The sequence below is a fragment of the Marmota flaviventris genome, chromosome 19 (genome assembly GCF_047511675.1).
Source record: "Marmota flaviventris isolate mMarFla1 chromosome 19, mMarFla1.hap1, whole genome shotgun sequence".
NCBI lineage: Eukaryota > Metazoa > Chordata > Mammalia > Rodentia > Sciuridae > Marmota > Marmota flaviventris.
Window position 1 is genome coordinate 22,382,306 of NC_092516.1, and position 13,353 is coordinate 22,395,658.

Consider the following 13,353-nt stretch of genomic DNA (forward strand, 5'->3'; position numbering starts at 1 on the left):
TAAGGTTCACTCTAGTCTGGCTAAATACCATTAATATCAAGAGACATCTTAGCAAAAAAAAATACAAAACAAAAGAAAGAGACATCTTAGCACCCAGTAGTTCAGCTACATGTAAAGTAGTAACTTAGATCACTTAGAAAATAAACACAAATTGTATGAAAAAAGGAAAATATTCAGCATGATTCTTTCATATTGTGGTATTCTATTATCACCTGGGTTACTAAAAAAATTAATGTAAATGAGACCAAAGTTCAGTGTACATAAAGAAATTGTATATGATTTAAATGTGCAGTTCAGTGTCTTTTCACTAATTACATACCTTAGAGAACCAGCACCCAGATCAACAACCAGAGTATGACCAGACCGCCAGATCAATGATCAGAGCATGAACAGATCCCCACATCAACAACCAGAGCATGACCAAATCCCCAGAATCCCCTCTCTCATCTCTCCTTCAAGTCACTGCTCCCCAAGGAGATCACTATTCTGACCTCCAAAACCACAGATCAGTTTTGCCTGATTTTGGAATTTTATATAAAAAAGAATTATACAATATGAATTGTTTTATATCTGGCTTCTCATCTCAAAATTGCATTTGTTTGAATCACCTATGTTGTTCATGTTGAACCATGAAGCAAAGGAAAGACCACTGAGTCCAATTTAAACCAAATTAAAGCAAGCTTATATTGTGTACACAAGAGAGAGCTGGCCAGCATCTGCCCCTACCCAGAAAAACAGGGCCAGAGGACAGCAGCTGGTCTAATTACAGGGAAGTTTTTGTAACACAGAAAGTTACAAAAAGGGAGGTGTCTTGGAAAATTAAAGCTGACAGGGTTCAGGCAAGTGTGATACAAGGGCAGATAGCAGATTTATGACCTACATTGTTTAACATCTCAAGGTAGGGAGCAGACTCAGATTTCAACATCAAAATTAATGAGGAGCAGCTGAGATATCAGGGAGGGTTGTTATCTGGTCAAGGAGAGCCGGTAAGTTCAAAGCACAGGCAGGAATGCCAAGCAAATTTTTTAAAACATCAAAATATTGGAAGGCCAAATAGAAATCTTAGCATTTTGCAGTAAAACAGAAATGAACTTTTTATGACCTTGTGACAAGATGTCTCCCAATCTTAAGATGGAATTGGGCTGGGTTCATCAGTGCATACATATAACTTGTTTATTTCCATAGAACATCCCAATACATAATATGCCACAATTTAATTTTAGCTCATCCTACTTATTTTCTCCCCATAATAAAGTTTAGCTCTACAAGGACAGAAGTCTCTCTACTTTGATCTCAGCTATCTCTCTCTCTATAATCTCAAGGACCTAGAGAGTGCTTGGTACACAGTAGGTGCTTTACAGAGACTGGTGAAACTAAAACTTCTGCACCCAGAAGTCTGCCAGTGCACATAGGCATGGGCCAGGCACCCCTGTGCTAACTCTCTCTCGAGTCAGCGGTTCTCCTCACCAGTCTCCTCAGTGCACCCTTGACTTCCTTGTTCCTCAGAGTGTAGATGAGGGGGTTCAGCACAGGAGTCACCAGAGTATAGAAGAGAGCTATGCTTTTGTTCACATCCTGTGAGTAACTAGAGGGTGGCTGGAGGTACATGGAAATGAGAGTACCAAAGAAAATGACCACCACCAGAAGGTGTGAGCCACAGGTCCCAAAGGCCTTCTGCCTACCCTGAGCCGACTTCATCCTCAGGACTGTGTGAGCAATGTGGCCGTAGGACACCAGGATGAGAGACAGGGGCACCACCAAGAAGAAGACACTGACGGCAAAAAGCTCGGCCTCGTTGATGGAGATGTCAGTACAGGCCAGTTTCAGCATCACTGGGACTTCGCAGAAGAAATGGTCCAGCTGGTTCTTACCACAGAGGGGCAGTGTCATGGTCATCGCCGTCTGCACCACGGAGTTGCCGAACCCCGTCAGCCAGGCAGTCACCACGAGCCGCAAGCACAACTGGGGGTGCATGACAGCCATGTAGTGCAGTGGGCGGCAGACAGCTGCATAGCGGTCATAGGCCATGACGGACAGGAGCACGCACTCCACTCCCCCGAGGCCCAGGGCAACGAACAGCTGGGCCACGCAGCCACCGTAGCTGATGGTCTTGTCCCTGCCCCTGAAGTTGACCAGCGTCTGAGGGACAGTGCAGGTGGTCAAGCAGAGATCCATAAAGGAGAGATTGGAGAGGAAGAAGTACATGGGGGTGTGGAGGCGAGGATCCATGAGGGACAGAAGCATGATTGTGCTGTTGCCTAGCAGACTCAGGAAGTAGAAGACCAGGATGACTAGGAAGAGCACGGCCTCCAGCTGGGGCCTGCTGGAGAAGCCCAGGAGAGTGAAGCCCGTGAAGGAGCTATGGTTGGCTCTCTCCATCACACCTGCATGGCACCAACACCAACAACCTTCCCTGAAGGTTCAGCCCCGGCCTTCTTGGAGCCTGGGTAGGTGGGCCTTGACTGGGAGGCTGGGCACTTCCTCTGTCCCTTTCTTGTTGGCAAGAGAGGGGTGCCATCACCACTAGGTGCACAGGTCTCCTCTGGCCCATGCACAGCTGGTGCCTCTACTCTCAAGATGTAGCATGGTCATTCCCTCTGTTGAGTTGGAGGGCTCTGAGGGTGTGTAAGGGGTTAGGAATTCTGTAGACTCACCTAGTCAGTGGCAGAGACAGGATTTAAATTCATTGCAGCACAATTTTTTCACTGTCTCAAGACCCTGCCTTTCCATGACAAAATGAACTTCAAAGATGGCTCAAATTTCTCCAAAAATTAAATCAAATTTTCCTGAATAAATTACAAATTTGCTATTCCTCTTATCCATGTATCTGGAATTGAAATTGGTGAAATTGAAACTGGTGCTCTTATTCTGTTTTGGGCAGAGAATAAATTTATTCTCCAAAAATACATAGAAAAGGAATCCACTTGGCAATTTTATTTAAAGGGGGACAATGTGCTTTATTGAGAAAACCAAGGGAATCTTGAGTTATTAGCACCTAGAACCATTTTATTGACTGTAAAGCTTCTACTAGACATGGTTTCAGAATTTGTTGCACACAGACTTCACATTTCAGGATGACCAATCCTGAGTAACCGTCGTTGGTACTATTTTCAGCAGAACCCTGGACAACTACCAACCCAACATGTAATCTGTTCTTTTCTCTCACTTCAAGACTCTTAAATTTCTTCAGTGTAACCAATAAATTTATTCTTTCAATTTCTCATTCTGCACTTCTAAAATACCAATCTCACAAAAACAATTATCTTTTCATTGGGCCTAAAAATTGCCCCATTGCACTCACACTCTCCCCACCCCCCAACATTCACACACCACTCTCATGATGCAAATTTGATAGGAAATAATGCCTGAACAAGAATAATGTCTTATCATTTTTTTCTACTTTGGTGGGGCTGGAAAGAATCCATGACCTGCTTCCTGCCAAACATGTGCTCTACCACTGAGCTATAGCCCCAGCCTGAGAGTAATAGGATAATATCACCACAATCTAAAAAGGAGTCTGGCATAAAGATACAAATTTTTAAAAATGATGCTTTAAAGCTGTGATAGTCAATTGATAATAAATTCATGGTTATAGACATTTTTAAGTGTACAAGGAAAAAACAAAAGAAAATTTCAAACAATAGTCATTAATAGCTTATTTCCCATAAAAGGGAAGTTTTAAACACCTGAAAAACCAGGTCTGTTGGGAGGATACAACTATTTTCAGTTTCCTCCAGGCCTCCAAGACACATGGTAATAAGCTGTCACACATATTCAAACTTTGTCCTTTAATGCTCTATTGTGTAGAATCTTGCAGGACTGTTAATCTCCTATAAACATCACTTTTCTATTAGCAATACCCATGACCAGTCGTGAGTATATAACCCTTTATACTCCTAAATGTTTTCAGTGACTGCTTTGATGACAGTTACCGTCATGCCAAAATGCACAATTAATTTGCGATGTTTTACTCAGAATACTTGTATTACAGGTATAAATCTGTCATTAATAGCTTTGAGGCTTTAAAGTATGCACCTACTTACTTCCTGATAAAAATAGTAGAGCCCTTTTTCCTTCCTAAGGAAAGAACCAATGCTGTTATCCTTTAGTTGTGTACTAAAACCTGGATAGGTCTGTGTTGCCATAGATCTGATGTCATATCTGCAGTAAATATGCCTTGGCCTTGGCACATTCTTTAAGACAAACTGGCTCACAATCTGTGTCTCTCAGATGGATGGGCAGGCCTCATTTCAAGACTGATAAGGACAGAATTGATCCAGAACTTGGTTTGCAGTGTTATCACTCACCTTGCTGCTCTCTGTGCTATGCTGCTCATCACAAGAGGGGCTTCTTCTCCAGCCTGCCATGGTGCCCAGGGATGTCTCTCACAGCATTTTAGAAGAGTCTTTGGTTTCTCTGTAGCCACTGGAAGCCTAATGACTTGTTCTAGCTGTGCCTTCACATGACTTCACTTTTCTTGGCAATGCACAGAAGGTAACCTGAACCAAAAAAAAAAAAAAAAAAGGACACATTCTGGAAAGACTCATCATAGCCACACAGTGGAGTTAGACAGCATAGGCTTTTAACACAACTTTCTATGTGGTTGTACCAGTTGCACAGGGCTGTCATAGCAGAGGACGCAAATGACTTAAGACAACAGGAATCTGTTATGTCACGGTTCCAGAGGTGCAGAATTGGCATCGCAGGGCTCTGATCCCTCTGACACCTCTCTCCTGGGCTTCTGGTGGTTTTCTGGCACCCCTCACATTCTGGGGCTTGCACCTCTCTCTACCTCTCCTGCACACTCTATGCTGTTCTCCTGTTGCCTGTCAGTCTCTCCCACTCTCCTTAAGAAGAGAGCAGTTGTGCTAGTTTAAGGCCCATCCAAATGGACCAAAGCTTCATCTTAACTTAATTATATATGCACAGGCCTTATTTCCAAGTAAGATGACATTCACAGGTACCAGAGTTTAGAATTTCAACGTATCTTGGGGGGATTCAACCTAAAAAATAGTATGATCTGATCCTGCCCATCAAGTGCAGTGATTCTCTGCTATACATGCCTGCTCCTGGTGAAAGCCTAATGTGAAAGTACTGGTCTTATCCCACCCCACACTCATTGACAAAGTTATGCTTATATAGTTAAATTATTGCTTATCACACTGCTATTTTCTTATATTCCATTGGTGTGTGGATGGTGGCAGTCCACAGTAACAGGCAAAGCTGATTCCTGTAACTTGGCAGGAACATCTAATCAGGGCTTTCCTCCTGTATGCATCTCACCATACACTGCAGATCTAGCATGCCATGCAGATCTCACACTTGTAAGATACAGCACCTCACATTTTATTTGAATGAAAGAGAGCACTTATATCCTGTCACTCCTGTGTGCAGGGGTGTTCCCCTAACCTGGAGTGCAGATTCCTCCTCTAGCTAGGACTTGCTCTAACAGCAGACTCATGTGCGGATGCTGGTGCTCCAGGAAGCGCTATCACCTTTGGGTCTAAGGGATCAGGATGAGGGGAAACCCGCTGGCCTAAGGTGCAACTGAATGCAGGTTGGACCAAAAACAAGCATCATCTTCCACAAGACAACAGTAGAGGTCACAGACACTCAGCTTCCTTCTGCAGGAGCAAGACAGTCTGTGAAGGATGAAACCAGAAGATTGGCATGTTGGCAGAAAAGTTAGTATCCAGTGGAATCACATGAATGCTGGCCCCCAAATACAGTAATTCAGAGATTACCAAGTGGTGGATTTGGCTCCTGACCTGGAGAGAGGGGTCAGGAGTAAAGTGGTAGAGCAGAACCCTTAGGATACATATAAATCACATATATGAACAGCAGGCTCTAACTGTGGGTTGGGGGTGAAGTGGTATAGCAGACCCTCAGGACACATATAAATCACATATATCAACAGCAGGCTTTAACTACCCACCCTGGGAAAACCCTTGAAAATGGATGCTTGGCAGGTGAGGGGATCGGAGACTGCTTCTCACTCTGGCTCTGTCAAAGGCAACATCAGCACCTTTTAAATCACTGTCAGCACAGGAGCCACCCCAGTTCTGGCAGGAAGATTGCCCACCAGCTCTACAAAGCTGTGGTGCCCAGAGGGAGCAGGACCCAGGGCAGACAACTGAGCCTGGAGCTGAGCAGAGGCTGACCCTAAGGTCTCTGGAATCTACTCATGAAAAACAGGTTCATGTTGTACCTCAGGAGTATTTTACAAGCTACCAAGCAAGACGCATCCTTCAGGGACTGCAATGCTCAACATGTCTGCTTTAGTGGCCCCGAGAGCGTCCTGTCCCACACAGCTCATTAGCTTCAGTTAGGTATCCAGGTTTCAGCTGCCTCAGGGGACATGAAGAGGAAGACTCTGGAAAGGTGGCATCCACAGTCCACCTCGTCCTGCCAGGCTGACAAAGGGAAACCTGCTGTCTCTAGGTACTGTCTGTTTCTCATATCCAAGAGTACTGATGATCCCACCATTCAATGCATTTCCTAAGAGGTCTTCCCACCAGATGCTCAGCTTCCACATTGCTACCAGAATTATTGTTTCCAAAACTGACAATCACATCCCTTCTTTGCTTCAAATAGCTTTGGCTACCATTGACTGCACTGAATAAGAATGATACCTATAATTTACACTGCCATATTTATTCCATAGGCTTGATAGCTGCAAAAAGAAACCCACCCACCACTTGCTGGCCATTGAAGCTGGTTCCAATTAGGGACCAGCACATTCTACAATCTATTATGGTGCTACATCTGAGGCCTATATTTCCATTTGGCATACATCATTCGTAACTCACAACTTGTTCAAATTTCATGTACCTAATCATGGCTGTTACTAACCAGTGTTGTGGAAATTAACTTTTGACTGCCTGCATTCCACACTAGATATGAGTTCCTCCAGTTCACGACCTACTTCCTCTTCATCTGCCATCACTAGTGCCTAACTCCATATCCCAAGCACTCTAGGCCTTAAAACTTTTATGCTGAATGAATGTTAAATTGGTGAGCTGGGATTCTGGAAATTTGAACATAGTGTCAAAGTAAACTCTAATTGTGGTGCATTGTGAGAAAACTATGCAAAGTGCTTTATCTTATGCTCTGAATATGTAGCATTTACATATAAATCTTCCACATGTGGAGATTGATTTAGGAGGTGAAATCATGAAATTATTGATTAAGTAAAATCATGAAGGTGAGTGTTAGGAATTTTCTTTTCCTTCAGCTTTATTTTTTAATTGACATAATTGTACATATTCATGGGGTGCAATGTGGTACTTCAATACATGTATGTATTACACAATGATTAAAGCAGGTAATTAGCATATTCCATGCCCTCCAACACTGTCTCCTTGTGGTAAGTGATGAAAGCCCCTGCGGCGGGGGGGGGGGGGGCATTTTGATATGTACATGTCATTGTATGGACCATGTTCACCCTACCAGACAGTAGAATGACAGACGTATTCTCTTTCTAAAAAGGCCACTGCACAAAATGTTGGGGGGGGGGAGTTGGGAAAAAATAGAAGTACTTTGGATTAGACAAAGGAGAATGAAGGAAATGGAGGGAGAATGGGAAGAGGAAAGACAGTAGAATAAATTGAACATTACTACCCTGTGTGCATATATGATTACATGACCAATGTAATTCTACATCACCAATGTAATTCCACATCATGTACAACCAGAAGAATGAGAAGTTATATTCCATGTATGTACAATGTGTCAGAACACATTCTATCATATATAACTAATAAGGGCAAATAAAAAATAAAGGCCACTGCACCCCATGACTAGTGCTTGCTCACCCTCTTCGCCCCCACCCTGGTAACCTCTGTCCTATTCTCTGCTTCTGAGTGTCACAGTGTGGCACCTGTCTCTCTGTGTCAGCTGCTTCATGGATCATCCGCCACATGGCTGAGGCTGAAGCATCTCATGCTCCTGTATCTGAACATCCCCCTGGTGCCCATGTGCACTCTCTCTCCATTCACCAGGTGTGAACCAAGTTCAGGGACCTTCTTACAGTGCACCAATGAAAACTTTTCCTGCAGCTCACCGTTGTCTTTGGAATCAAGAGCAAACTCCAAGCAAGAGGGGTCTGGACATGGGGCATCTGGACCTGCTTCTCCAGTTCCACAGGTCAACTTTCCTCTGATGCTCCTTTCTCCTGAATGTTCTTTTATAGAGAATTCCTTCTGAACTCCCAGGGTTCAGTTAAGGCACTGCCCACCCTATGATGCATCTCTTCCTCATTGTGACAGACAACACCCATGTTATGTCCCCAGAAGGAGTCAAACCACTTTTATAAACAAGCAGGAATTAAAGTAAGATGTGTAAGAACCCAACTCAAGACATCATGAAAAAAAATCCAAAGAAAGAAAATAAGTGTTAATAAAGTACAACATCGGAATCAATTAGTGAAAAAGCATATGGAACTAATTCTTGCTCAAGGTCATGTTTTTGGGCAGAGCCACTGACAAAGCTGAAGAGCTTTCCAGAGTGACTTGCTTGCCCTGTTGTTCAGATTTTGGATCTCTCTTAGATTTTCAGCTACTGCAACCTGGACTGTTGTGTGACTCAAGGTCTTGGGACTCTGCAGTACTTAGACCTGTCATTGTGCATTTTGCACCTGCTTTTTGAACTTGCCCCCAGTGTTACCTTTGTTTACTGGTGACGAGTCCTTGCTTCCCCAATGTTGAAGTATAACACCAGAGAAGCATGCCGAGGCAAGTTTAGAGTGGAAAGTAGAAGCTTTATTAAAGGACAGCAGAAAAGACTTCTCCAGGAGGAAGAAGGGGACCCAAGAAGTGGAATCTGTGGAAGGGTGATGTCTTCCCCTTTTTAATAGCTAAGGTTTTCATCTGGTTCCCCCCCCCCATTCCTGTCCTTTGTTCTGTTATCTTTCAGTGATGGAATGTAGGTGGGAAGGCCCAAAGGGTGGGGCACAGGTGGGCCAAAGAAATAATCTGGGCAGGAAGGACTTTTGGGTCAGCATCTTCAAGTTTGCTGGGAGCTGTTTCATTAACATTTCTTTGAGATGGGCTCTGGGCCTAATTCCAAGAGTTGTTCTGCTTTTCTGGACTTCATTCTCAACATGGCCTTCATTTTGGATTTTACTCAATATTAGACCAGATTTACCTAACTACACTGAATACCTATCTTTAAATCTGGCTTCACTAGGACAGTTGCACATCCTCAGCAGGGTACTGAGTTGTGATGGAAGCTGGCTCCAAAGCAAATGAGAAGAAGAAGACAGGTGCCACCCAGGTTGCCATGTATAGCGTGGCTGGGCCAGGCTGGGGCAGAGAACCTCACCCAGGATGGTGGGCAGGGCTGAGAGCTGCTGTTGACTGAAGCCCACTGTGCCTGCCTCCCAGCTGCAGCAGGACCCTCTGGTCGAGTGTGGTCACTGAGGATTTTGCATCATCCTTGCTGCACCATGCCCAGCCAGGTGGGATCTGGTCCTCCTGCATGCACAGTGCCTCTGAGGAGCTAATGATCTAAGAGGGAAAGGGGCACGGGAGCCAAAAACACAGAGAATGGCCATTTCAACAAAAAAAAAAAAAAGAAAAGGAAGGAAAGAAAGAAAGAAAGACTAGATAAAAAAATTTCAAGACATGAAAAACATGAGTCTTAAAACTAGACTGCCAGCATTAAATAAATAAAAGTTAAGGTATACCAAGGTTAAGTGACATAAAATACACACTCACATCACTCAATGGGAAAGGGGACAGCAAGGGCAAAGGCTGTGTGGGCAGGTGAATCATGAACTAGGCAGCAGAAGGAGCAGATCTTACATGGGACAGGACAAGAGGAACAAAAAAAGGGTGGGAAACAGAGCAAGGCAATGAACAGTGCTTAAGGACTCAGTCCAGGAAAGGAAAAGTGAGGTGGGAGCACAAGGAGCAGAGAAGAGGGAGCCTGAAGACAGGAAGTGTTAATTCGGGACCCCCAAAAGACCACCAGAGACCAAGATTGATGTAAACAGCAAAGAGGTGTTTATTGCGAGCTAGCTGGGTCCTCCGCATGCACACACAGCAACTGGTGATGCTGAGAGGCCCCAAGCCCAGGGTTTGCAGCAGTTTTATACATTCTTTGGAGAAGGCAGGGACCCCCACATACATCATAGCATCTCTTAGCAAATCATCACACACCGTGGGAAAATCAAATAACAACTCTAAAACATGATTAGCACATTCACTGGCGGGAACAAGTTGGGTAGGGGTGATTGGTTACTACAAAAGGGGTATTCGTTTGAACTGGTTGGTTTAAGCCAAGAGGGGTGTTCATGCTGAACTACATGGTTTCCCAACATGTTATCAACCACCATAAACTACTGGGAGGGTCATCTGGCATCCCAGGTATTTCCCTGTCTCATGCTGATTGGTGGCTGCTAGGGGGTTGCTATGGATCCCCACCTAGCCTGACTGAGTCAGGGACACCTGGTGCAGCAGATCTCTCCTGTTATTTGTAGATAAACCACTTAGCAGGGTGGGAATGTGCCTAGGAGTGCTCTGTGGGTCTTTCCAAGGACAAAGGTGATGTCCCTTCCTTGGACAGGCTTTGCTCTGAGGTAGAGGCTGGTTTTTCATTCCCCCCTTTGTCTGGAAACTTGGGAACCAATCATGGTTCCCTCAGTTGGGGGCCTATTTGGGCAGGTTCTACATCTTGGTAAACAGTAATCCTCAGGGGACAGTCTTCAACTTCCCAGACTCACTCAAAATTGGCTTCCTAGATTCAACCTGACTTGATTTACCTATCTACACTGTCTATCTATTTCTGGCTTCATTCCCCCCTAATTTTAGAAACTCTTTATTGCTGTAAGGAGAAGGGGCAATGGCTCATTCCAGCTGCTTCAGAGCTAAAAAGGGGGATGGAACATGAGGGGGCTCGACGACATGGGGGATGACGACATAGGGGACATGAGTTCCCTTTTAGAAGTCAGTTCTATTTGAAGTCTGGTTGGGGAAAAACAAGTTGTCATCTGGGGATGGGTGCTTCTATGACAGAAACAAAAACCATGAGTACTGAATGAATGTTGCAGCAGCTGGAACATGTCACTGTATAGAAGTTCCCTCACCAGGCTTTAACATCCCCAGTTATCAGGACTGTAAACATAACATTTAACTTTTAGGGTTACAGATGTCCTTCCCCCTAAGATACAGTTTAATAATTTAATGTCATCTGATCTTGCAAAATCCTTTTACTAGTATGACCTCTGTGTCTAATAGAGAAACCTTTGATTCTGTTATTCAGGGCTGGATAATCATACTAGTAAACACTAATTCTATCTGTGTAGGTTAGAAATAGCTGTAGGCTTTAAACTAAAAACTACTCTGGCAGTTCCTTTTGATAGTTATCAGGCATTCCTGCCTAAGAATCTCTTTTGTAGCCTCCATTTTACTGATTCTTGGAAGTTACATTTAACTATTATTATTATTATTTAAAATGCCCAGGAATAGCTGTGTTTTGGTTTTAACTGTCTTTGCTAGGTGTTTAAGATGAAGCAGTCAAACTGACTTTTATTTCTATCTATTGTTAACAGCTGAGTTTCCATGGGAGTCCTGGGGGAACTTTACAGCAGCTTCTCAGTTCCGCTAGCGCCATTCGCGCTAGGATGGGTCCAGGCCTTACTTGACTATGTGGCTTCCCTCAGAAGCATCAGGGATGTCTCCCTTCTTTGATGACCCTCCTCTTCATAGCAAATGCACTGATTGGCTTTCTGTTCTCCAGTGATCTCATTAATCTCCCTGATCGGGAGGTTATGTGGCCCAGAGTTGCAAAGCTCTTTAGAGATGTCCCCTGTTCCCTGGATTCAGATTGACTCAGAGGGCAAGAGCCAAATATTGGTTTTTCTTGGCCCTTTTAATTTAACTTTAATTTTAAAACTTAATCCAGCAAATAAATTTCAACAGCCTTATATTAAGAGTACTGGGCTTTAATGCCTATCTCTCTATCCTGTAGGTGATAACTCATTATCTTAAATCAACCCAGGTTGTGTGTTCTTAAATAAGTACCTCTGCAAAACATTAACAGGCAATCTTTAGACCATTTATAAGAAAACTACAAAATAGAATTAACAAGAGTAAAAACATATTTAGTTACCTTGAATTTTGGCAGAGTTATACATTATAATCCCCTGTTTGAGATCTTAGTAATCGTGACAAAACCCAACTTTTGGACACAACTTTAAATGTACTGAAATCTGGCCTACTTCTTTCGTAGTCATTTTTACATGTTGTGAGATGGGACACAGAGCCTTATCTCAGGTAAGGCAGGGCTCTTCATAAATCTTAAGTACTATAGTTCTGAAGCTGATCTTTGCTTTATAGACATCATTTTATAAAGCCTACATAAATTGTTGCTCAAGTTCACATGAATATTAGCTAACACAATATAATATCATATCTAAAACATGAATTAAAGAAAGGCTGAAAGCTTTTAAACTTTTGTAGAAAAGTAGCAAAGTACTTTTGTGTTTTACAATATCAACCTTTACACAGATAAGGTTCTCATTAACTTAAAAATACATTTAAATTGTATCTCAGTGTAAAAAGTAACATAGAACTTTATATATCTTATTGATAACAAGTCCAGTTATAGAACACAAATGATATAAATAAATCTCCAACATGTTTTTCTTTTAAGCCTAAAATTACCATACAACTTTAAAACACCAGCTTGATATAATGCTCTTTTTCTTACAGACTTTTATACCTGGAAGATATGAACACATGAATAGCACCACAATTACATTGATGTTTTTATATTAACCAAATTTATTTCTTAAAGAAATAACATATTACAATATTGCAAAATAACAGTTGTTGTTTAACCATAGTTGGATAATTTTTAATTTCTTTTAAGATTACTTGCTCAAAAAACTTACACATATAACCAACTTACACAGACCTTCTTTATCACTTACTTAAACCCTCTTATTTACTTAATCACACAGACTCTCTTATCCAGAACCACATTTTCCATCTATTAAAACCATAACTAGAACCTTTAATTTCTCTTTTCCATCTGTTAACCTCCTTTTCTGTTCACATTTTGAAACAATCCTTGTAAATTTCTGAATTTAGGCAGATTTTAATTTCTCTTTTCCATCTGTTAACCTTCTTTTCTGTTCACATTTTGAAACAATCCTTGTAAATTTCTGAATTTAGGCAGATTATTTCATAGACATCAACATTTTATTAGTTTTGTTTTTGAACACCTAGAAAAACATATAAGCTTAATTTTAAAGACATCTTTATTTTCATCTATTTACCCAATTTAAATTGAACCATTTGAATCACGTGAATCAGAGATATTTGGATCCATTTTTTAAAAATTTTTCAT

At 42.3% G+C, this 13,353-nt stretch overlaps 1 protein-coding gene across 1 annotated transcript; it reads right to left on the minus strand.

The window, feature by feature from the left end:
- Window positions 1–1,434: 1,434 nt before the first annotated feature.
- On the minus strand, window positions 1,435–2,379 carry LOC114103074 (putative olfactory receptor 2B8). The gene has a single exon (XM_027948679.2). The coding sequence runs from the start codon at window positions 2,377–2,379 to the stop codon at window positions 1,435–1,437; it is 945 nt and encodes a 314-aa protein (XP_027804480.2).
- Between the last annotated feature and the right edge of the window lie 10,974 nt (window positions 2,380–13,353).

Coding starts and splice junctions, on each gene's coding strand:
- LOC114103074 (XM_027948679.2), bottom strand. CDS start 2,379: ATGGAGAGAGCCAACCATAGCTCCTTCACGGGCTTCACTCTCCTGGGC.